Genomic DNA, 26,449 nt, shown 5'->3' with positions numbered 1-26,449 from the left:
TAAGCACATGTCTTGATTCTAAGGTTACTCATAGAACTGCTGACATCATGTCCATGTCCGGGAAGCAGGAAGGAATACTGAATAAAGGATCACAAGGTCTTAACCTACCAAGAGGAATCACACTCCTTTGACGAGCCTTGGTGGAAGCCTTTCATATCAGCCCACTGAAGCCACTGGAGTACAAGCAATACTTCTGCTCGTACGTCACTGCATTATCCTTAGTCATGCGGGGTGCTTAGTCCCAAGAGAGACTGCAAATGACTTTTAGCTGAGTTTATGACCACCTCAAGAAAAACTCACATTCTACTCCTTAGGGAAGAGAGAATGGATGAGGATAGTGGTGTCTGTCATGGTTTCTATCACAGAACGTTCGAGGTTGCTTGCCTACCCCAAATGTACTTGTATCAGATTCAGAACTTGATCAAAACTTGTACTTTTCTAATTTTACCTTTGTCTCCTATCATTTTTCGGACTATAGAATTTCTTCTGGGGTGGGAGTGATTTCATCAGTCTATACTTATACTTCCTGTAAATATGATTAGGTAATGTAAACATGTGGTGCTCCATCCCAAACATGTCTGAAGCCCAAGTGTTTATAATCAGCAAAATGCATTGTATTCCACTTTATCTGTCTGGTCCGTTCAAAATTCTTATTTAATACTAGGTACCATCCTGTCTTTAACACTAAAATTAACTATATTTATTGTGACTTAGTCAGTCACCAGTGTGCCTCTCATATATCTTTAATAAAAATGGGCTTCGTAGCAAAATTACTCTTTTTCTGAAAACTCATGTACAACAATTAGGAAGCTAGTGGGGACAAAAATGGTTACAATCAAAATGTTTCCAAATGGTAATTAATTCTTATCAGTAACTCAAAAGGTTCAGTTTCAAAAAAGTTTGAAGAAAGGAAACTCACTCTCATTACTAAGACAGATTGCCTTTGATATTTCTGGGAAGCTTGGAAGATATTCTGAGCATCACTTTTCTGGAATGATGCACACTGCACCTATGGTAGGGCCTTGTTTATTTATTTGTCTATAAGATGCCCAGTCTTCCCACTAATTCTGTTATCACATCAGTCACTCTCGGCTGCCCAACTCAGGTACAGCCATTCAACTCACCTTGAATGCGCTTACTTAAGGGGTTGCCAACAGAGTGCCCCCACTGTTCTGGTTTGCTACTCCAGATGGAAAATTTCACTCTGTTTTTGCTTCTTAATCTTGCCTATTGTCTTGTCTGTGATTTCTTTCAATCCTCTTAGCGGTAAACAGCCCTGGTGGACAGGTGTTTGGACATGATTAGCACGATACTCACCTTTAATTATTCCTGTTCCTATATTAAATGGGGCACAGAAATAACACAGAATTAGACATAGAGGCATCGTAAATGTTGTCAAAGCTAGTGCCAGCTTTTAAACTTTGAAGCTTTATAAAGGTGTGAGCTATTGCTGGAAATCATGTTCTAGTCCCCTGATGAGATCTGCTTAAGCTAGAAGGAGTGTAAGTCTTTCAAGCCTATGTAGTGGTTTGTGACTACGTGATACAAACTCAGCTCCATTCTGAATATAAATCCAGTACCACCATGTGGTTCTAACATCCAAAGAGGTTCCAAGTGGTTCTTTACCTTCTCGGGGTCTGTGACATGTACAGGTACTCAATAATTATGCATTAAGTGAAGATCAGTGCCATCTATTAACTAACTTTTTCCAATTTCACATTAGGGTTTTAATCTATGAAACAAGCTTGTCTCATTGGATTTCATCTTAATTTACCTGAAAGTAAATATTGTACATTCTTTTCTCCTTGTATTGTACCTACTTTATGCTCTGCAGGAAATATTGTTAACTTCGTTCTTTCTAAAGTTATTAGCAGTTTAGATGTCCCTTCACTAATTCTAGATTTTTTTTCTATCTCTATAGATAAAAAAAGTAAAATTTCTGAATTATAAAATAAAATGTAGAAAGCTTAAGAAAGGCATAGAAGACATCCCTCAATGGGAAATCTCCACCACCGTCACCATCACCATCATGGCAATAATAACAGTGAATACTAGTTCTTGAGTGCTTTTTCTAAGCACTGTTCATATAGTGCTTTTACTATAATCTTCTCTTTACAGCAAGTCTGCAAAGTAGGGATTATCCCATTTTACAGATGAGGAAAGTGAGGTTTAGAGAGGGTAAACATCTTAAATAAAATCACATTGCTATGGGGGCGCCTGAGTGGCTCAGTGGGTTAAGCCTCTGCCTTCAGCTCAGGTCGTGATCTCAGGGTCCTGGGATCGAGCCCCGCATCTGGCTCTCTGCTCAGTGAGGATCCTGCTTCCCCGACCCCCCTGCCTACTTTTGATCTGTCTCTCTGTCATATAAATAAATAAAATTAAAAAAAAAATCACATTGCGATGATGGCCACTGTCCGGATTTGAATCCAGGTATGTCTGAGTACAAAGCCCGTGACAAGGTGGGTATACTGGGGAAAATTCGTTATGAGTGAAGGTGTTTCACAGCCTCAGAATTGTCTTTAATGCCTACTGATGCATATGGATTAAAAGTGCCAGAAATTCCTTCACTGTCTTTCTTTGCAATGTTTGACAAGTGCCCACTTTAGGAATCATAGAAAGGGCACTGTAGGGACAGAAGTGTATTCGATTGAATCAGGGCAATGGTTGAAGGAAAAAGGCTTCCTTCTTCCTTTCTAGGTTCCTCATGCAATGAAAAAAGAGATTTTCTTCTCTTAACCAGAAAACCACCTATTTAAGGAGGGATTCAAAGGCCAAACCAAAGGTGTGTTAGAGCTGAATGGAACTGTCTTTCTGAAATAAGTACTTAGTCTTCTCCATTCATGCATCAGACTTAATGATATGATGACATTGCTCAGTATATTTGCATTGGACATGGTCACTGGCAGTTCTGCCAAAAAGAGTCCTTTTTAGAACTGGGAGCTCATGTAGGAGTTTCCTGTGTGTACATGAGCTATCACATCCTTTCAGTTTCCCAAGAGTGTGAAAAGGCTGGAGGTCGAATGAGGTAAAGCTGACTGCAGGTGTAGTCTCCTGCCCTCAATGTGGGTTGCAGCTCTTAAAAACTTTTTAGGAAAACTTTCTGTTTGATGTGGATGGCGGTAAGGGCTATTTATGTACTGTGGCGTCAGTGTGATCCCCCGATGAGAAGAACTTTCCCAGCTAATGATCTTGCATTTGGGCTTGGGTCAAAGCGAATTACAGGATAGCTTTCAAACCTGAGCAGTTATATTCGGAGCTTGTGTCTGTCCTTGCAGGGGGGATGCTGGGGTTTCTGTGTGTTTTTTAATAGCAAAAAGGGTGTGAGAAAGATCTGTACCTCTACTACTTCTAATCCCATGTGTCTAGGGTATGCCCATCCGTCTTCCTGGCCAAGAGACACCTTTTCCCCTCCTCCAACTTTGTTAAAACTGCAAAGGTGGGGAGGAAGATGCCCATTTGTTAATGTCAGACACCGTTTCACAGGGTTTACGGGCCCAAGGGCAGCATTAAATAAGCCTCCCATACAAAAGCATGAGTCGGAACGGGTTCTGTCAAACTTGTTTTTAGATAAGGGGGGGGTGTTCTAGACATCATGGCAGTTTGTAAAGTAAAATCCTTTTCAGCTTACATATATTTGAAATGGAAATGAATCCACTTTCAGTTTTATACCAGCAGTTTTGAATAATATCTTTTATTTTAGCATCTAGGTGATAAATTTTATTTTTCATTTCACAAAAAACATTATTCTTCCAAAAATATGGAAATCTTGGGGCGCCTGGGTGGCTCAGTGGGTTAAGCCGCTGCCTTCGGCTCAGGTCATGATCTCAGGGTCTTGGGATCGAGTCCCGCATCGGGCTCTCTGCTCAGCAGGGAGCCTGCTTCCTTCTCTCTCTCTCTGCCTGCCTCTCAGTGTACTTGTAATTTCTCTCTGTCAAATAAATAAATAAAATCTTTAAAAAAAAAAACAAAAATATGGAAATCTGAAAGCAGATAATCAAGAAAATTAGAACCTGAGAATGCCTCTCACTCTCTATCTCAGCAGATAGATAAATGGATAAATGGATATAGATATGGATATTTGTATTGTGTGTCTGTGTGTATGTGTGTGTTGTCCATTGGGAAAGTAAAATTAAATTTCTTCAACTGTATAAAATGGAAAAAAAAATGTTTCTTATTTTCCCCTTGGATGTATTTTCTGACCGACTTCTTACTTTGGTGTCTCATGGATTTCCAGATATAGCTATGACAGTGACATGCTAACTAAATGATGGCCAGAACAAGCGTGGAGACCTACAGTGGCTCCCTAGCAGCATTCACGAGAAAACCAGACTCATAAGAAATGAAGTCCTGTATCATGACTGATAATTATACAACTAGATGCCCTCGTGTTGCCATGCTCTAATTTGATTTTTAAGTTAAGGTTACTGGCAAGAGGAGTGATTTAAGTTTATGTGATACAAATTCTGTCCCCTCAGGATTATAGCAACTTAACCACTATAAACTTTTCAACACATAGTTCTTTAATTTATAATCTCCATTTATTTAATAACTACTTAGTGGCTGTTCTGTCTGTATCCACTCTCTTTGTTCTGCACTGAGGATGTGGCCACAGGAGGGTGAAAGTACACATTCTCAGACCCATTGAACATCCCATCTGGCCTGATGGTGCTGCTTTGGGTCCAGTAATACTACGTTACCATCAGCGTTGCTATTCTGTGCTAAATGTCGAGGAGGTTCGTCTGATCAGACGCATGTGTACAGTATTTGAAGAATAAACAGAAAAGCAGCATCTCAGTGACTATGGGAAATAATATAGACTAGGGAATATAATATAATGTTGGACCCCTAGAAGCTTCTTTTTGTGTCAAGAGTTGTCAGAGGGTCGATTGGGGAAGCTGAAATGCCTGAGTTCCTTTTGTTTCTTAATAGGGTCGAATCTGGGAGGCCTTGACGATGTAGGTACTATTTCCAGCAGCATCCACCAGCAGCTGAAGGACGCCGCGCGGCACCGCAGACACACGGGAGAGAACGATTACAACATCGAGGTGCTGCTAGGGGTGGACGACTCCGTGGTCCGCTTCCACGGCAAAGAGCACGTCCAGAACTACCTCCTCACTCTGATGAATATTGTGAGTAGCGCCTCTTCTCTGAGGCTTTTTGATCTTCTGATTCGCTTCTCTTGTTGTGTTCGTGTCTTCTGCAAGCCAATGGGAGGACTCCCACTGCTGGAGCCCACACCCCAGATGTGCACCTGAGTGCGTTAAACTCAAATATTGATCTGCGTATTCGACAGATAAGAATGGAAAAAAGAAGGAAGCATGAAACTGAATTTTCTTTGGGGTGATCAGCTAGTTCTCCATTGTCATCAAGGGGAAAAAATCGTAGATTGAAAAAGTCGTAGTAAGATGGATCTATAGAAGGACTTAGGATTTTCATTGTGTTCTGGGGATAATCAAAACTCTTGTGACTTTATCCACCTGCCCTGATATGGATCACGAAGGATGAGATAGCATCATTCCATTTCCCGAGATGATGATGAATGATTTAGGGCTGATAACCGTGTGGGTGCCTGTTGCCAGGGTTTCTGAATCAGAGTGGTGTCTTTCAACATCATACAATTGAAGGAAATACACATACGGAGCGCAGTCCGGCTGGGGCACAGTGGAGCACCGTGTTTCTCCTTTCTTTCTCCTTTATGACCTTAATCATATGCAGGGGAAATATGGTCTGCAGCCTAGAACTGGGATTCTCTTTTCCCCTGTGAACTGGCAGGGAGCCGTTGAGGAGAAATATCTAAACCACGTACTTCTAAAAGATAATTGAGATGATAGTGCACTCTGTTTTACATATTTTACCTCCTACAATCATAAAATACTTCTTTTTTTGATCTAGCAAATTTATTACCTCAGCCTATTCTCTCTTTTTCAGCTTTTGATTTTTTAAGTTAATTTCTTCAGGTATCTATTATTGTTTACCAACCTTCTTTCCACGCTTAAGATTAGATTTCAAATAATTATAATGGAGAATACTATTGATTTTATTAATCACCATTTTATTTATACTAATATTTAAGCCTATGTGTTAAATATATTTTTGCTTATCGAGATGCCAGTTTATAAGATTGTACATACCCCTGCCACGGGTCTGTGAGAGGGAAAGGAAGTACAGAAATTATTTCTCTTTGCTCATTGGCACTGCTTCCTGGTATGAAGACTGAATATCACGCAAAATACCAATTACTGGCTTTGACAATAGATGTGTGTAGAGACTCATTATTTGTGAATTACATGAATTTCTTCGACAATTGACTATTAATTTTTTGTCTGGCTTGCTAGTGGAGAAACTCGGGGCATGCTGCTTCTCCTCTCTGAGCCTCCTTCAGTGTCTCCATCTTTGCAAAGAGAAAACTGTTTTTCTCTTTGCAAAGAGAAAACTGATTTTACTAGGCATGTTGAGAGGATTTCATGGGCAATAAATGGGTAACAAGTCACTGTGCTGTGTGTACAGGCAGAAGGAAACAATCCTATTTTAGCTTTCCACATGGAATTTACTTCCAAATCCCAAGGGAGATGCCCCTCCCGCTCACGGCATTCACTGTGCCCCTGGGCTGCTGCCCCCCCTCTCACCAGGGAGGGTAGCCAATCCCTACAGACGTCCTAGGCTCCTAACTGGTACTCAGGACGACAGACGGTTCTTGGCATCAGGCAGCAGACATCTGATACGGTCCTTGTCCTCACGGAACTTATTATTTAGTCATGCTATTATTAAGGTTTACGGGACAGGTGCTGTTCTGTAAATGCTATAGGACTTCGGAGAAGGCGGCTGTGACAACAGTCATTCAAGTCGTCGAGTGTTGAGGGTATCAAACTGCAACTTGGAGGCGAGGGTTTTCTTTCTCGTTCTGCTGCCTGTTGGCTCTGAGGCCTTCGACAAAGGGATTTCATTTCTGAAATGTTTATAAAATCTGTTTATAAAATCAAAGGCTCCATAAGATGTTTCTTAATTCTGTAATTCATGAAGGTAGGAGTTAAACTGGGTCTTTAGGGCTTTTTCTCTTGTTGTGTTGTTTGCTGTTTGCTTTTGTCTTTTGAAGGGTGGAAAACATAGAGGATTTCTAGGTAGAATCTTTTGACAAGAAAGTAGAAATGGATAAAGTGTATTTGCCAGACAGTAATTCTGATTTGAAGAGTGTCAAAGAATAAACGAAGTGCCACACTTCAGGTTTAATAATACTCAAAAGGGCTGTTTTATTCTTAAGTCCACTAAAAAGAGTTAGATAATAGACTAAGTCTTCATCTCAAATATTAGAAATTATTCTAAAGTTAATAGTGCATCACAGAATGGAGCTATAGTAGAGAAAATCTTAAAACTTAAGAAGTTCGTTGTATCTGAAATAATTGATGTAGGCAGGGGTTTAGGGGAGACAGTAATAATACTCCAGTAACAACACTTAAAACATAATTGTTATATGTCAGGAGTAATGTTAAACTCTTTCTTTAAAGATTTTTTTAAATTTATTTGCGAGAGAGGGACAGAGGCTGAGAGAGAGAGAGAGAGAGAGAGAGAGCGCATGATGGGGGAGGGGCTGAGGGTTAGGGACAAGCAGGCTCCTCGCTGAGCAGGGAGTCCCACATGGGGTTCAAGCCAAGGACCCTGAGATCATGACCTGAACCAAAGGCAGACATTTAATAGACTGAGACCCCCAGGTGCCTGATATTAAACATTTTTTAAATTTATCTGCTACTTTATTTACTTTTGCCCTATGCTGTCCATCTTGTGACTTATTTGTTTTATAACGAAGGGCTTGTCCCTCTCAATCCTCTTCACCTACTTTGCCTGTTCCCCTGAACCTCCCCCTCATTTATCTGCTATTTTAAGTTAGCTGTGTGAATTGGCCAACTTTTTTTTTCCTAAGATTTTATTTATTTATTTATTTAACAGAGAGAGAGAGAGAGAGAGAGATCACAAGCAGGCAGAGAGGCAGACAGAGAGAGAAGGAAGCAGGCTCCCTGCTGAGCCGAGAGCCCTATGCGGGGCTCAATCCCAGGACCCTGAGATCATGACCTGAGCTGAAGGCAGAGGCTTTAACCCCCTGAGCCACCCAGGCGCCTCAACTGGCCACCTTTTTGACCAAATGTATTTCCTCTATTCTAGGGCCATATTGCCTAATGATAGTAATGGTTTTGCGTATGAGCTTGGTGAAGTTCTGAAGTGATAGGCTATGTGAATCTGGGAGTTTGGACACAGGAAAGGCAGCTCCCTAAATTAGCACTTGTCTCGGAAGTTTAAGGGTCAAGTGAACAGGCCCCGAGGTGATTTTGCTCTAACTTTCTAAGAGGGAGAGTGGGTTTCCTCTACCCACCCCCCTGGGTTCTCTGAATCTGTGAAGGAGGGAATAGTCAACTGCCTTCCGTCTTCTTTTATTTTTAACTCCTTCTTTTTTGTAGATCTTGAAATGTATCCAAGTCTCATCTATAAAGAAGAAATAAACAGATCTGAATATATTCTAAAACAGTGTGACTAATGACTAGATTTTTGGCAAGCCTTTTATGCTTCAAATAAGATGTATGTGATATGTGTTAAGCCTGTCTTAGGATCTCATATCCTATCTTGGTATGTTAAGAAATTTTAGTTTTGCTATTTTGTAACATGGCTGACTTGCTGGGAAACTGGTTCTCAGCAACGGGGCGTGTCTTATTATACAAATAGTCATCCATTGCCTACTGTGTACAAGGCCATTGTAGGCTTAGAAATTTTCCCAAAGAACGCAATAGAAAATTCTCTGCCCTCTTGGAGCTTAAAAGAGGAGACAGGTGATAGTCCAAGGAGAAATAAGTAGGTAAGTTTAGGTAATAATAACTATTGAGAAGACAAATGAAGAAGAGTAAAGAGATGTTGTCAAGGAGAGATGAGGCAGTGTGGGGAGTGTTTAGGATAGGGGGTTAGGAACAACAAGGATATTATGTGGCCGGAGATACAGGAATTATGTGAGGAAGAGGCGTAGGCAAACAGCGGGGGAAGGAGTGGTCCAGTCTCATGGGTCATTAACTGCAAAAGTTCTGAGTCAAAAAAGAGCTTCTGAATCAGGAGTGTTTGGGATATAGGCCCAAGAGTTAGTGTTTTCTAAACATAATGGGTTAATTTGGATGAACATCCCTAGCTGAAAATCACTAGTAGAGCAATAAAAGGAAAGAATTGAGAGGAGAGATTGGGAAGAAATCTAAGAAATAGAAATGAAATTTCTTAGAGTGAAAAATATAAGTAATTGGACTATTCTGGAAATTTCTCCAACAGTTTTTCTTTATATTTTATATTCAAACCCTATTGCCAGAAATCTGTTACCATGTGAATAGCTGTGAAGCTTGCTTTCCTGAACTCTGAGTATTCTAGGCAGGTAACAACTTTATCTTGATCTGAATATAGGTTTTTTAAAAAAAGTCTTTTGACTTACTGATTTCTACCTAATGGGCTTTAGTACCCTTTCTATTCTGTTGATCTGTGTGTCTGCTTCCGTGCCAGTACCATACTGTTTTGATCACTACAACTTTGTACTGTAAGTTGAAGTGCAAAATTGTGATGCCTCCAGCTTCACTTTTCTTTCTTTCTTTCTTTTTTAAAAAGATTTTATTTATTTATTTGAGAGAGTGTGTGTGTGAGAGAGAATGAGCATGAGAAGTAGGAGGGTCAGAGGGAGAAGCAGACTCCCTGCAGAGCAGGGAGCCCGATATAGGACTCGATCCCGGGACTCCGGGATCATGACCTGAGCCGAAGGCAATCGCTTAACCAACTGAGCCACCCAGGCATCCTGCTTTGCTTTTCTTTTACAAGATTGGCTATTCAGGATCTTTTGAGGTCCCATACTAATTTTAGGATCGTTTGTTCTAGCTCTGTGAAAAATTGCTATTGGTATTTTGATAGGGATTGTATTAAATGTGTACATTGCTTTGGGAAGCATAGATATCTTAATGATATTTGTTGTTCTGATCCCTGAGCATGGAGTGTCTTTCCATTTCTTTGTATCATCTTCAGTTTTTTTTCTTAGTATTTTATAGTTTTCAGAGCATAGGTCTTCATTCCTAGGTATCTTTTTGTATTTGCTGCAATTGTAAATGGAATTAATTCCTTAATTTCTCTTCCTGCTGCTTCATTATTGGTGTATAAAAGTGCAACAGATTTCTGTATGTTGATTTCATGTCCTGCAACTTGGCTGAATGTGTGTGTCAGTTCCAGCAGTTTTTTGGTGGAATCTTCTGGGTTTTCTATGTATAGTATGACGTCAACTGCCAATAGTGACAGTTCGACTTCTTCCTTGCTGATTGAGATGCTTCTGTTTCCTTTTGTTGTCCAAGTTCTGAGGCTGGGACTTCCGGTCCTGTAGTAAATAGCAGCGGTGAGAGAGGACATTCCTGCCTGGCTCCTGCCCGTAGAGGAAGAGCTCTGTTTTCCCACTGAGGATGATGTTAGCTCTGGGTTTTCATAGATGGCCTTCATGATGTTGAGGTGTATTTCCTCTAAACCTACTTAGTTGAGGTTTTTGTTTGTTGGTTGGTTGGTTTTTATAAATCATGAATTGATGTTGTGCCTTGTCAAATGGTTTTGCTACATCTACTGAAATGAACATATGGTTCTTGTCTTTCGTCTTATTGATATAATGTGTCGTGTTGATTGATTGCACCACCCTGGCAACCCAGGAATGAAACCCACCTGATCGCAGTGAATGATTTTTGTTAATGTATTGTTGGATTCAGTTTGCTAGCGTTTTATTGAGAATTTTTGCGTCCATATCCATCAGAGATACTGACCTGTATGTAGTTCTCTTTTTCAGTAGATTCTTTTTTTTTTTTACGATTTTATTTATTTATTTGAGAGAGAGAGAGAAAGAGAGGTCAGCAGGAGAAGCAGACTCCCTGCCAAGCAGGGAGCCCAATGTGGGACTCAATCCCAGGCCTCATGACCTGAGCTGAAGGCAGTTGCCTAACCAACTGAGCCACCCAGGTGCCGTTCAGTAGAGTCTTTATCTGGTTTTGGTATCAGTGGAGTGCTGGTGTCCTAGACTGATTTGGGATGTTTTCCTCCATTTACTGTGTTTTGGAATAGATTAAGGAGAATAGGAATGAACTCTTCCTTACATGTCTGGTAAGATTTACCTGTGAAGCCGTCTGGCCCTGGACTTTTGTTTGTTAGTTTTTATAATAACTGATTCAATTTCTTTGCTGGTTATCTGTCTATTCAAGTTTTCTATTTTTTCCTGTTTCAGTTTTGGTAGCTTATATGTTCCTAGGAATTTTTCCATTTCTTCGAGGTTGCCTAGTTGCTGGCATATAGCTCTTTACAATTGTATTTCTGCAGTGTTGGTTATTTCTCCTCTCTCATTTGTGATTTTGTTTATTTGAGTCCTTTCTCTCTCTCTCTCTCTTTCTTTTGATAAGTCTGGCTGGAGGCTTATCAATTTTGTTAACTTCTTCAAAGAACCAACCCTTGGTTTCATTGATTTGTTACGCAAAATATTAAATTGGGAGACGGTTAGGTATATAGGAATACTTTATATTGTTTTTGTTCTTTGTCTGTGAGTCTAAAATTATTTCGGAATGAAGTAAAAAACAAAAATAAATATCATCAAAGAACCCTTAATTTAAGCTATCCTTTGTTTCATTTCCTTTGCTTATAACCTTTACAGACTGTAATATAAGTTGGGGGGAGTTCAGTTATGGATAGAGACAAGTAGTCAAAAGGAATGGCCTGTGTATTTTTGCTAACCACACATGAGAAAAATACACAATGAATATGTGATTTAATAGTAAATAAAGTCAGTGTTGAAATACCATAAAACATTACTCTTATATATCAACTTTTGTTAAAGTATAACTTACATATGACAAGACTGATGAGATTTTACTTAAAATTATTTTTCTGTTTCAGTGTAGTTCTCTTTGAGGTACCTTCAGAGATTATAGCAAAGAAATTCGGTCTTGCCGATTTGTCCTTCATTTTCTTAGCACCCCATTATTCAAGCCAGAAAACTTTTATTACAGAGATGTTTTTCCCTTGAGGATGTACTTCACGAGAAGAAGTTAGGTTTATGAATATGTAAATGAAACCTAGAAAATACTAATTAACTGAAAGGAAGTATAGATTGGGTGCTATAGGGTAAGAGTGTTAGAGATGTCTTTGAAGTACGGGAACGAGGAAGATGTACACACGGACTTGGCCTTGAATGGTAGGTAGAAGTTGGACCTTTGGAGAAGGTGATAGGGAATCCCAGGCAGAGAGGAGATTGGAACATTCAACCCTCCTGTTTCAGTTTGGCTCTATAAAGGTCGCACTGAAGGAAATCAGTGCAAAATAAGAAAATCACGATAGAAAACAATCCTACAACTCTCCAGTGAGGGTTTCTCTTCTTTGTTCAGTTCTGTTTTAAAAACCAGTCATTGAACCAACGGCGGATGGGTATTTGTCATGTTTAAGACATTGGGAGAACACCGAGAAGTTCTTGGCAGGTTAAGACCAGGAAGCACAGAGGTTGTAAAGGGATGAAATGAAAACAGTTCCTCTCAGTGTTAGTTTGATTTGAAAGAAGCGCACGCTGGTTCTGTAAAATCATGTCATTTTATTTTGCATTGGAATTGGTCAAACTTTTACCAAATTATTAAGTGAATGGCAATTAAAAAGACATAAAAGATACGTATCCCATCTACTCTAATCCTTTTTGTAGTTTTTTGAAAGATAGTATTTATTTATTTATTTGACAGACAGAGATGACAAGTAGGCAGAGAGGCAGGCAGAGAGAGAAGGAAGCAGGCTCCCCACCAAATAGAGAGGCTGACGTGGGGCTTGATCCCAGGACCCTAGGATCATGACCTGAGCTGAAAGCAGAGGCTTTAACCCACTGAGCCACCCAGGCGCGCTTCTCTAATCCTTTTGAATCCTAGAGTATCTTTCAGTTACTACAATGCCTAACTAGTGTTTACCATATTTCACCTTTCACGCAGTTGCTGTACATTATTAAGCTTCATATTTACAACATCAAAAACAGTATCTGACACCTCAGACGAGGAGAACATGAGGGGGTCAGGGAGAGGGAGAGAGAAATGAAGGAGTGGAGCACAGGACATTTGCATGGAAGTGAAAGTGGTGTATAAAGACGTTAGGTTTTTGTCCAAACTCATTGAACTTTGGAACACAAGGAGTGAATCCTCCTGTGCAAACTGTGGACTTCAGTGAGAATGTGTCAATACCGATTCATCAATCGCAAGGCATGTACCACCTAATGCAAGGTGTAATCTTAATATGTGGGGAGGTAAAAGGTATATGGGAACTTTCTGTGCTTGCCAGCAAATTTGTCTTTAAACCTGAAATGACTCTAAAAACTTAAGTCTAAAGAAACACACAAAAAGTCCCAAGAAGGGATCCCCTGGGTGGTTCAATCAGTTAAGCTCAGGTCATGATCCAGAGTCCTGGGATCCAGCCCCGCATTGGACTCCCTGCTCAGCAGAGACCCTGCTTCTTCCTCTCCCTCTGCCTGCCACTCCCTCTCCGTGTGCGCACTCACTCGCTCTGTCAGATGAATAAAGTCTTTTTTTTTTTAAAGATTTATTTATTTATTTGACAGACAGAGATCACAAGTAGGCAGAGAGGCAGGCAGAGAGAGAAGGAAGCAGGCTCCCTGCAGAGCAGAAAGCCTGTCTTGAAACTTGATCCCTGGACCCTAGGATCATGATCTGAGCCAAAGGCAGAGGCTTAACCCACTGAGCCACCCAGGTGTCCCAAATAAAGTCTTTAAGAAAAAAAAGTTTTAATGAAACAGAACGGTGCCTTGTATCGCATGGAGCACTGGGTGTTGCGTATGAACAATGAATCTTGGAACACTGATGAAATAAAATTAAACAAAACAAAACAGTGCCTGACACAGAGTAAACATGCCGCAAAATTTTAATTGATTGTTTTAACAAATATTTTAATGCTATATACCAGGTATATATGGAGGTGAACACAAAAGATTTATTTCCCGCCCATTCCAAGATTACAGACTGGTGGGCAAATCAGATAAAGCATCGTAGGTTACACTAAGAGAAATGCATGGAGCCGGCAGTTTGCTTGGAAAAGAAATAGCAGAGCAAGTAAATAACGGGGATTTTACACAGCCATGATGGTAAAGAAAGACTTAGACTGAGAAGTGATGATTAAACTGAGATCTGAAGTAAAGTGGAGAACCAGCCACTGAGAATTCAGTTACTTGCCTGATTGAATGAAATCAATTAGCAATCTTTTAAAATATTCTCTGTCACAGGGCGATGAAGCAGATTCTGTGTTCAGGAGGGTGTCTTGTTTTCACTGTGCCAGAAGGCCTCTGTCATCCACACTTGACTGTCTGTGGCAGGTATCATCGTCGTATACTAAGATCTGGGAAGTGATCTGGGTTTGTTGTGCCTATTAAAATTTTCAGCTTTCTGCGGAGAACTGAGTCCACGTTGTAATATCAGGATTTATCAAGTGAAAAGAAAATAATTTATTTAAAAGGTGCCTCCCAGTATGAGAAATAATTGTACTTCCAAGTAATCATTAATAATTAAGGAGAACTCTAATTCTTTTTTACACTGAAATTGGCTACTTACGCGCAGCGAAATAATAACCCAGTTGTGTTCTGTGAGTATGGCCGGCTTCCCTACATAATATTTTTAAAACAAAACATATACTCTGTGTAAGGACTCTGGTACTAACAAAGTTTGAATAATGACTCTCCAAGCATTAGCAGATACATGTGACTACTGGTTAATTAATGATGATGGAGTCTCTACACTGCTTTTGATTTCTCAACTAATGATTCTTAAAACATTGAACAGGAGTGCAGGGCAGATTTGTCTGGGGACTATACATGTTCAGCAATGTAGGCAAATCATGAAGCAGTTGTCTATGGTGGGTCATTATCTTTCATCCATTTCTTCCATTAGAACTGACATCAGTCCTCTAGACAATGATTCACCCAACAGACATACCTTCCCATAGGCCAAATCCTGTTTGCTTCTAGAGAGACAAAAACTTAATAAAATGGAGCTCCTTTTCCCAAGGAGCTAGTTCTAGCAGGCAGGTGAAATCAACAAATAATAATAAAATGTGCTAATTTCTTAGAATGATTTTGTTACAGATTACTTTGTAAACATGAACTGAAAAGAAAGGGATGGTTTGGCACATAAGGCCCGTGGCAGATGGAGTGTTCACAGAGGAGATGCCGTTTGAGTTGGACTTGAGAGAATGAATTGGCATCTCCCTGCTAGAAAAGGAGAAGACGGCTCTGGGAAGATGGGCAGTAGACACGGTGGCTTTGAGCTGAGGGAGACTTGTCTGTAGGTGAAATCGAAGGGTACTGAGAGGACAGAAAATGAGGCTGCACAGGGCAGCTGCAGTTAATGTTATACAGATGTTCCTGCCACTCTAAGATATTTGAATTTCACCTTGCTAATGAAGAGTCCAGGAGTTTCAGAGATGAGTAACTTTGGGGTCCTGGGTGGCTCAGTCAATTAGGCATCTGGCTTTTATCTCAGGTCACGATCCCAGGGTCTGGGGATTGGGTCCCATGTCGGGCTCCCTGCTCAGCGGGGAGCATGCTACTCTCTCTCCCTCTGCTGTGCTCTCTCTCTCAAATAAATAAAATCTTTAAAAAAAAAAAAAAAAAGAAGAAGAGTGACTTTATCAGTCTGTGCTTTAAGAAGAGAATCTCAGTGAATTTCATGTATCTAGAGGAAGAGACGCTGTTAGACACTGTGTTGTGAACAGACACATAGTATCCAGAACTAAGGGATAACTCAGTCCATCTGGCTCCAAACCCCTTGTGGTTTATACTGCATCATGCAGCCTCAACGAATTAATTTCCCCAATGTGGATTGACCATAACAGGTCATGGAGACAGACTGGAGTAGACATAAGTCTGCTTGGCCATCCCTTATATGAACATGCATACCTTCCCTGGAATGTCCTGGACCCATAGTTCTAGAAGAGTCTGAACATCTCAGGTGAAATTAACGTAACAGCAGGACAACCCCACAGTGTTGCTGCCTCAGAGGTCCCTTTGATTTTTACTGAAGCATCTCGGTGTCTTGTTCCCCTTTCCTTTTGTTTCTTTAAAAAAAAAAAAAATTTGTATTTATTATTGAGAGAGAGAGAGCGCATGAGCACAAGCAGGGGGGAGGGGCAGCGGGAGAAGCAGACTCCCCGTTGAGCAGGGAGCCCTTAATGGACTGAGCCACTCGGGTGCCCTTTTCCCCTTTGTTTCTGAAGCCCCCAATTTTCTTCCTGACTTCATTCATTTTTCCCTTTGTTATGCAACAAATATCAGACTAACCTTATCCCTCTCAGATTTATAGCAGTCTTTATTTTTCCCAGGGTCCAAAAACACAGAAAATCTTTTAAGCTTGTTGAGAGTATCATCATTCTCATTCTTGATGAGAGGGAATGAGGTCTACCTGGGCTTCTGGTATGCTTTCACTAAAGGCCGGAAGAGTTTTTAAGTCCTTTTAGCTGAATTGCCTCTTCTTGGTCCTCCCTTTGAAGCTCAAAGGAGGTAAAGTCATAATTAACATAAAAGGACAGACTCGTGCTTATTGAAAACAACCATCTGACCCTTCCGGAGAACTACCGAAATGGCCCAAATTACCCAAAGGCAAACATTTGCAAGAGTTTTAACAGGTTATTGCGACAGTTAGGCTGGAGAGTAGCTGCCGGCAGTGGACCCAAAGACATAGACTTGAGAGATGTCCGCAGGACTGAGTGACAGATCAGCTGCCGTTTTGGCAGAAGTGAATCGAGGATGGTTGAGTCTTCAACTAGAGCCTTGAGAGTACAGACCTGAGACACTTGCAAGAGAGAACAGTATTGAGAGAAGACGATTATCCTTTGAGAGATATAGAGATGTTCCCAGTAGGTAGCTCTGTTGCTGTTGGAGTTGAACGGATAGCTCTGGAGCGTCAGAGAGATGAATCAGGGTCCCCGACATCAGCATGTGGCGCTCATCAGCGTACAGGTATTGATTGAAGAAACAGCAGCGAATGAAACATTGCAGGGAGAGAACAGAGAAGAGGCAAGGGTTGAAAACCAAAGCTGGAGGCACACGGGCATGTGAGCTAGGCCGAGAAAAGGGAGCAAATATCACTAAAGAAGCACCATAGTGTCACTGGAGAACGGCGTGTGAAGAGTATTACGTACTGCTGAGCACTGGAGATGGGGGTTTTTTTTTTTTTTTTTCACGAGGAGGGAGAACTGAGAATGTTAGTTAAAGAGGAAAAGGAACTCCAGGAAAAGGAGAGATTGAATGCAGGCAATTAAGTGTTAATTTTTTGGAGCAGATCCTTTGGGGCCAAAGCAGCCGAAGACTTAGCACTTACCTGGGACAGAAAAAAAGGCAAGCAAGGTAGTTGAGAAAAAAGATCAGGAATCAGCCTCACGTAGACTTACCTGAATTTTAGTTGTGTTAATTTGGGGGAGGGGAAAAAAATCTTATGACTTCTGTGAGTCTAAGTCTCTTTCTAAAGTAGTGATAAAGGGGCGCCTGGGTGGCTCAGTGGGTTAAGCCGCTGCCTTCGGCTCAGGTCATGATCTCGGGGTCCTGGGATCGAGTCCCGCATCAGGCTCTCTGCTCAGCGGGGAGCCTGCTTCCCCCTCTCTCTCTCTGCCTGCTTCTCTATCTACTTGTGATTTCTCTCTGTCAAATAAATAAATAAAATCTTTAAAAAAAATAAAAAAAAATAAAGTAGTGATAAAGATGACTCCTTTTCAGGGCATTGAACTGTTGCCATAATGCGGGTTGGGCTTCTGGCACGTGCTCTCCAGACATACCCTCCTGAGGACATACCCCCTGACCCTGGGTCTCCCTGCTCTGACTACTAAGTCTTAAGTAGCTTCTTCTCTCCCTCTGGTCCCCTGTCTCATCACTCCGCTTTATTTTCTTCAGAGCATGTATTCCTATCTGATATGACCTTGTCTGCATGTCTTTTTCTTTTTTTTATTTATTGATTGATTTTTGTCTGTGCATGTAACAGATTTTACCTTTTAGAACATAGTGATGGTAAGAACAGAGACTCAAACTCAATCAGAGTTCTGTTTCCTGCCCCAAGGACAATTGGGCACATGGTAACTGTTCAGTAAATATTTGATAAAACTATTAATAAAGGTAGTTATTTTTAGTCTGTGGTTGGAGGTGAGAGAAGAGAAGAGAGTCAGCTACCTACTGGGAGTGAAAGGAATACAGAATATTGGCTGAGAATCCAAGTAGGGGTATATTTGGAGCTTTTAGCTCTGTAAGAGATGAGTCATGGAGAGAGCACTGTTTCTTCTTGTTCATTTCAGAATGCTTTTATGTCCAGCCCAAATTACCTAGACATGTTTGCCTTCCATAAACCAAGTCTCTTTCTCTCTTTAAAAATCGTACTTGGGGGGCACCTGGGTGGCTCAGTAGGTTAAAGCCTCTGCCTTTGGCTCAGGTCATGATCTCAGGGTCCTGGGATCGAGCCCCATAGTGGGCTCTCTGCTCAGCAGGGAGCCTGCTTCCTCCTCTCTCTCTCTGCCTGCCTCTCTGCCTACTTGTGATCTGTCTGTCTCTGTCAAGTAAATAAATAAAATCTTTAAAAAAAAATCGTACTTGGGTATCATTTATTTTCATCTATATGAATAATGGTATTCATGATGGCTAACAATTTTACACTTGCAAGGGCCAGCACTATTAAGCATATAAGCATAGAGTCACGTATATGAGTTCATTTATTCCTCTCAACAATCCTGTAAGGACAGTGCTATAATTAGCCCATTTCACAGATGAGAAGACTGAAGCATAGAGGCAAATAACACACTCAAGCTCACATAGCCAAGATCGATCGCAGGTAGCCTGGCTGCAGAGCACATGCTCTTACGCACTCAGCCTACTGTCTCTCAAGACCTAATCCACCCATCGAGAAGAAAAATGAGTGTTGCTTTGTTGAAGCCAGACAAAGCTGTTCATCAGCTAGTCAGACAAAGCGGGTCAGACTGTCCTGCCAGGGAAATGTCCCGGGAGAAATTGTCCTGTCCGGGAACAAACCTGGAAGGAATTTTCCTTTCAAGGAAAGGAATACTTGACTTGATTTTACCTTTCCCCCCCTCTCACATTATTGGCAACCCCTTCTAATTTAAGGTTATCTGAAAATTGAATTCATGTTCTGTTTACCCCTTCTTTCAGGTGATTTAATAAAAGCTCAGGGCTCAACCCGAACACCTCACGGATGATCTACACACATTCTAATAGATTGGCTCACGTGGTAAAAGGATATTTGGTTTTACATAGGTTTGCATTATGTTGTGTCAAATATGTGACTTTTTAGGATATTTATCCTTACACACCCAAAACACTGGGTATCTTTTCATTTCTTATTCAGTTTTTCCAGTGATCTGTTCTAGCGTCTCTTTCTTTTTCCCAGTATTTTTTAGAATACCATCATATTGATCGTCAAGAAATCCTTATTTATGGTAAATTTAGAACCCAGTTCCTCATTTCCTTAAAATTTACATGAGGAAGATATTGAAAGGAAGTGAGGTTGCTAAGTCCTCTTTCTCAATATACTCACACACCAATTTCTTAAATTCAGGGATAGCGAACCACTGTCAGTTATTCGAAAACCAGCTGTTTTGTGCAGAGTAACAGTGCTGTGGTCTGTGGGTCTGTGGAAGTGTAGCAAGATGGTGAACACGACTGGCTCTGGAGCCACACTGCCTAGGTTTTCATCCTTTGCTGCATCTATTAGCTGTGTGACCTTGGGCAAGTTACTTGACTTCTCTGGGCCTCAACTTCATTGATGTAAAACAGAGATGGTATCTCTAAAGTAGTTGCAAGGATTACTTGAATGAATATAAAGTATTTAGTGCAGTGTCTGGAATCTGGAAAGCTCTGTATAATGTTAGCTGTTGGTTTTGGTTGTTGTTGTCATTTTTACTTAGGGAAAAAAATCACTTTCCTTGTCACAAAGAGTTGTAAAAATGCTTTCTTAACAAATACTATTTTAGTTCATCTTGACAGATTCAAGTGGTTCATTCAGTATGATATGTTTTTAGTTCATTCTGTACATAATTTATTGATTGTTAAAATTTGTGATTAATTTGTAGTCAGATTCTGGGAGTGTCTCTGTGTCTCTCATCGGTTTTAGTAGAAGACATTGAAAAACAATCTAAATAAAGATGTCTTCAGTATTTTTCTTAGCTTTCAAGAGTCAAATGACTCAGTGTTTTCCTTAGACTAGAATATTTTCAAACTCTTACTTAATTTTAAGGAAGTTATTTTATTTATGTGTAAATATAGGGAAAGGCAGACATAACAACTGGTGGTGAGTAAATACCTCCAGGTGTATTAAGCCGCCTTTACCCTCCTCAAAAATGTGCATACTGCCATCTGCTGGAGAAAGTTTTGCACATTGAGGCAATATTTTTGAAAAATTTAAGCATCAAAATGATTTTCCCCCATAGTTTTTTTTAATAGATATCATTTAAATTACATCTTTCATTCAATTGAGATTTCAAGTGTGAGAGACTTCAAGTCCCTTTTAGGTGAAAACTAAGAAGGAAGCAGTTATATTTCTTGTTCTATTCATGTAGATTATGAAAATACATCTGGAAGCCTTTCAAATCTTTTCCAGGGATAGATGGAAGGTTGCTTAAGTTCTTTGTGTTTTTCTGAGGGCAATTGTGGGGCATTTTGCTAGATCTGGACAACAACCCTTTGAAGCAGACAAAGCAAGTCCAACCATAATTGGCCAATGAGAAAACAGAGGGCCCCGGGGAGGTTAAGTGATCAGCCCAAGGTCACTCCAGTCTTTCTGGCATGTCTGGGTCAGAATCCAGATCTTTGAATATCTTATCCTATGCTGCTGATTATTTCTTGAACTTACCATATCCTGTAGGCCTCTGAGTAGAAAACATTGTATCCTATTATTAATAAGGCTAGCGAAATGAAAAACAGCTAAATTCCTAAGTACATTTTAAAGTGAATAATGTATTTTTTAAACTTTGAAAAGCAAAATAGTAAGTGATATCCAACGCTTTGCATGGACACCTAATGTGTGTTGTTTTGCCATATTGAAGGAATACTTTCTGCTCTGTGTACATACTATTGCCTTATTTTTAGTGATTTCTACCCATAATAATTTATGCATGTCCTATGACAGTTTCACAAATGTGTGCTGACCCAGGAGGTTCCCTGCTTGATTTTTTATTTGGTTTCTGTTGGCATACCCTGCTATCTAATTAGCCTGACATCATAGTGACTTTGATTAAACAGTACTTTTCATCTGGTAAATGGTATCTTTGACTTTTAAAAAAGTAGCCTTCTACTCCATCATTTTATAATGTAATATTACCATGGGGAACATAAATTTTGTCCTTTGGACTTCCTTGATATTGTAGTGATTTTAAAACTTCCCGAGTACAGATGAATTTACTGATTTAGGGTGATTATAGATTATACTAACTCTAGTATCATAAGCTGTTGGCCAATGTTGCCACCTTTCCTCCATGTGCAAGTCTAAGATTTTCTGATAGAAGTGTCTCCTGCCTTTTCAATATAGGGGTCACTGCTGATCTGTGTTCCCTCCTGTCATCTCTGCTCTAGAAATTTTTTTTTTAACCTAACTACTTTAGTTTAGAATGATATCATTCCCCTATTCTGTGTATTTACTAGCATTACTTTCAGTCTTTTTCTCTTTTTTTAGCATCGAATGCATTTACATTTCGCTTACATAAAGCTGAGTAGGGGAGTTGCTAATTCAGAACAGCTGACTTACAAGAAGTCTCTTGGAATGTCCCTGAGTCTCTGGATGAATGTGTTAGTAACATGCCTGGCTTCAGACTTTTTGCTTGCATTGGAATTATAATGTTGGGAATTTCTTATCAGATAATTATTCCAGAAGAGGAAGGAGATTCAGTCTTCAATTGGGCAGGTGTGGAGTAAGATAAGAGAATGTGACCGTGACCGAAAAGGTCATAAGAAATCACAGCTTTTTTGTCCAGCTTTCAGTCTTTTCTTATATTGACCTAGAATTTACCCTTCTCAGTTGGAACCCATGGTTTTTGTTTATTTCCTATAGATATATGGAATAAATTGAAGCTAGTAAGTCTTTTCCATATGGCAGCTAGTAAGTCTTCTTTCTCGGTTTTTCTTTTCTGTTTGTTCTGTTCTACTATTCTGTAATGTCCCGCTCCTCTTCTCACTCACAGATTTTTGGGGCACGCGGTTTGCATGAGTTCAATCTTCTAATTCTTGCACCAGCCCAGTCTGGTAGTATTCCTGTGTCCCTCCGACTGAGGCGAAGAATGATGGAGACCATACGACAATGAGGGTTTGAACCAAGAGGTCAACTGAGAAAATTGGTGTCAGGCTCTAGGCCACTGTGTCTCCCCTTCTTTATGTGACACATTTTCGAGGTTTCTTGCTTTTTGCTCTTCTCTGGGTATATACGTATTTGTCAACTTCTCTTTCATAAGACATTGTAGATAAAATGTACTCAATACTTCAGGGATACCCTGGCCTTCCAAAGCGATGGCTTCCTTCTGGGCTGCCTGTCTGCACATTACAGAGGTGTTTTGTTTTGTTTTGTTTTGTTTTTTGTTTTGTTTTTTTAACTTGGCTTCTCTCAAACAAGTATGAGATTGGGTCTTGCCATCCTCTATGTGTACGCGCATTTGTAAACTCTATGTGTGTGTGTGTAAATGCGTTTTTCCACTTAAGAGGATTCTATATTTTCTCTTGTCAAACCATACTTTGTCTTCTTTAGTTTCGACTCATGTCTGCCCCCTTTTTTCTTTAACCTCCGTGTTTGCAGTCCTCTCTTTTATTCCGTACAAATTTAGTAAGGATGCCTTTAGTCTAGATTTCAGGCCATGATTTTTTAAGGTGTTCTCTGCGGTCCCATGAGATTCTTGAGATAGTTCCGTTGGGATTTCTTGCTCCCATTTCTCGGTCAGTGTGGGACTTCGTAATTTTATGACTCATGAGTTTTGTGGGAGCTTTTTAGGACATGCTATTATTCTTAAGTTATATTTCTTTTTAAAGTCTCTCTTTATGAGATTATGGTTCTCTTTTCTCTGTAGGGTTTCCATTTGCTGTGCCTACAGTCTTCTGGACCTCAAGTCGAACCGCAGTTAGTTTTCCATTTGTATTTTAGTTATTGTGACAAATGTTCAGTCCCTGTTCCTGAGAATAGCTAAGAAGTTTTGTGATCTAGTCAGATAACGCCATCTTTCCCATTCCTGCCGGCATTTGCCACCTTAATAAGCAACCTTCACGCGCACTGATTTCGCACCAGCTTAATCAGAAAATACCACGACGGGCCACTTCAGATTCCTATCTGCTCACCACTCACCGTGCACTCGTCTGTATAAATCTGTGGGGACTGTGACCTCTGAGGTTGCTTCAATTCTAATATCTATGATTTTAAGGTATACCAAATGATTTTTTGAAATCTCAACTGACTTCAAAAAATTAAATAATAAGGAGTGACTGAATTTAGCTTTTCTGAACTATACCCAAGCGTGATATTTATTTAATGTGCACTTGTACGGTCCCCTTAGTAATTCAGATGTGAAAGGACTTCTAACACTATAGGACTTCTAACTACTCATCTACTGAGCTGCCCTATTGCTAGAGCACCGGGGGCGAGGGGAGGGGGCTACCCACTCACTGGCCTGCAGATAAGCCACGACAGCTGCTGCACGCCAAGTCCATTTCCACGGGCTCTCCCAGCTGGACTTTGGGCAGCTTGTGATGACCTGGGCACAAGACAAATGCCTCTTTCTGTTTTCCTCTACGTGACCGTGGCTCTGCTCAGCTCTGAGTCACCCACTCGTGGTTGCTTTCGATGACTACTATATGTGAGCTACAGCACACTGGTCTCTTTCTAACACAGCAATAGGTTAATGAAGCCCTTTGGAGGTATCTTCTCCATTGTTCAAGGTACGGTGGGGTTTACAGCATCAGTGATTCACATACCTGAGACTTGTTTCAGAGCTAATGGTCAGAGAGTTCAGCTTAAACCAAATTTTAAAAAAAAGGGACTTGACTCTAGCACTTGTCATCACATGACTGAGCCCTAAAATGTTGTCCATCTCATGAAATCGCTTGTCACCCTTCTTTTAGCAACGATCTGCTTTGTTTCCAGGTGAATGAAATTTACCACGATGAGTCCCTCGGAGTGCATATAAATGTGGTCCTGGTGCGCATGATAATGCTGGGATACGCAAAGGTAAAATGCTTTTAAATATGTGGACTATGAACACGAAGGACCGAGCTAACAAACGGAAGACTGCATTTCTGTAGCTGTAGCGAACACGTCGCCCTGGTGTCTCACGTAGACCTAGCTGGTTACAAGTGAGGAGGAGAAACTGCCACAGCAAGCATTCATCTCCCGGTCTGAGCGGATAATGATTTTTGTGCTGACACCGTTTGCTTATCTGTCTAATGGAGTCACAGGTAGTGGTCCTGGCTCTAGGCGTGACCGTATGAATGAAAACAAATGCATATAATTGTGAAGAAAGAGAATTTCCTCAGTCTACCATTATCATCAAATTCTCGAACCATTTATTTTTTTAAAACATCTCTGCTGTGTGCCTACTATGTGTCAGATGCTCTCTAGTGCTTTGAATATATCAGTGAAGAAAAGCAGCAAAGATCCTTGCCCTCTCATGGTTTGTGAAAAACAGTATTTTACATGTCTATCATTCCACTTAAGAAAAGCCAAGTACAGAGTGGATACTCCCTTAGAAGAGCCCTATTCCTTCTGAAAACAAAAAGGTCAAAATGCACAGGTAGGAATTTCATGTAATGTAACGAACTTCAGCTGGCTTTAAAATAGCAGTAGATGGGTCCTTGTCCTTGGAAATAATTAAATGGATGACCTTGGTTTCTTCCTTTGAGAAAGTGCCTAATTTGGCAATTTTCTTGATATTTAAAATTACATGTCCCCCTCCCATAATTAATCCTCCTGATTATGAAATACTAAGGAAATTATGCCTTTAGCAAACAGGAAAAAAAATCCGTGTGTTTGCATTTCATTATGTATGTAACACCCACTTATCATTTTCTGATGAGAGTGTGTCACTGATCTTTACTTTATTCCCCAAGCCTGACCTACTTTGTGTCACGAACACTAAACACAAGTTGACTCCAGCTGGAGATATTAACAGCCTTCAGTGGGTTGTTAGATGATTTGTTTGGAGAAGTATGTGATCAGCATATAATAAACCAGGCTCATTTTATTCAGAATGTAAACACCGATAATGACATTTGCTGGAATGTAACAGAACTCTCAGCCTGTCAGCCAACTAGGTACTAATGTGGGGCTCCAAATTCAATTTCTTATTCAATCAGAGCTACTCTGGAAAGTATGGATACTGAGTTTTTGAAGGATGGGCCCCTTTCCCTCTAAACTTTTAACTCCTGATCCTAATGTGGTAGTAGCAACATTCCAGGCAATGTCAGTCCGCCTCTTGTAAATACCAGATAAGAGTACATCTCTCTTCATTGCTCTGAGGTTAAGAAAAGGTTAGTTGCTTTTTTCAGTGTAAAGTTTATGTAATTGGGCCATTTCCTGAAATGAAGATTTGACCAGCTTTGCCAGCGCATTGAAGAACTTAAATACTTCACCTATGTTGCTCAATTCTGGGCAAATAAAAATAAAAATTTTAACCAAAGACCTTTAAGAACTCTGGATAAAAGTATCACAGCAGAATCTTTTCCTCTTCCCCCCCCCCCGCCCCGTTCTTAATGTCTATAAAACTAAGAAATCTGAGCTGGATTAGGAAATGGACTACTAGAGTTCTTACCCCAATGATTAACATTGAGTTGCCCAACGATAGCAAAGGTCAGCGCCACGTGTCCCCATAAACGTGCAGTCACCTGTCACACAGGTACCACTGGTCACTGTTCAGATTTCCTTCCTGGGCGTTTAGAATCCCCAAACAAGAATAGGCATATGCATAAGCCCTAAATGAGATTATCGAACCTCATTGAAATATTGCACTTCTTCAACACACTGTTTCCTCTTAGTCCATCAGCCTCATAGAAAGGGGAAACCCATCCAGAAGCTTGGAGAACGTGTGTCGCTGGGCTTGCCAACAACAAAAGTCTGATCCGAACCACCCCGAACACCATGATCATGCAATTTTCTTAACCAGGCAAGACTTCGGACCTGCTGGAATGCAAGGTATTTCTATTAATGTGCAGAAGAAAAACTTAAGGGCATGACTTTCCAAAAATAATCCTAAATCCAGGAGTCTGTTCAAATGTTCAGCTCCCTTCTATCCTTTTCCACCATGCATCAGCCAGGCACACACTGTCTTTCTATTGCTTCCAGTGACTTCTGTGGAATTCACGATGTTAAATGCCACTTAAATGGTATAATAAATTATACTTGCCTTTAAAATAATGACTGTGCATTTGGGGTGT

At 40.4% G+C, this 26,449-nt stretch overlaps 1 protein-coding gene across 1 annotated transcript in view; it reads left to right on the top strand.

The window, feature by feature from the left end:
• ADAMTS3 (ADAM metallopeptidase with thrombospondin type 1 motif 3) overlaps positions 1-26,449 on the top strand; it is a 250,743-nt gene that overhangs the window by 184,395 nt on the left and 39,899 nt on the right. The window contains exons 5-7 of the mRNA XM_059385162.1: positions 4,930-5,129; positions 24,165-24,248; positions 26,051-26,207. Coding sequence (XP_059241145.1) covers positions 4,930-5,129; positions 24,165-24,248; positions 26,051-26,207 — 441 coding nt within the window. The remainder of the gene's footprint in view (positions 1-4,929; positions 5,130-24,164; positions 24,249-26,050; positions 26,208-26,449) is intronic.

The sequence above is a fragment of the Mustela nigripes genome, chromosome 1 (genome assembly GCF_022355385.1).
Source record: "Mustela nigripes isolate SB6536 chromosome 1, MUSNIG.SB6536, whole genome shotgun sequence".
Taxonomy (NCBI): Eukaryota; Metazoa; Chordata; class Mammalia; order Carnivora; family Mustelidae; genus Mustela; species Mustela nigripes.
This window is presented reverse-complemented; position numbering and strand designations above follow the sequence as displayed.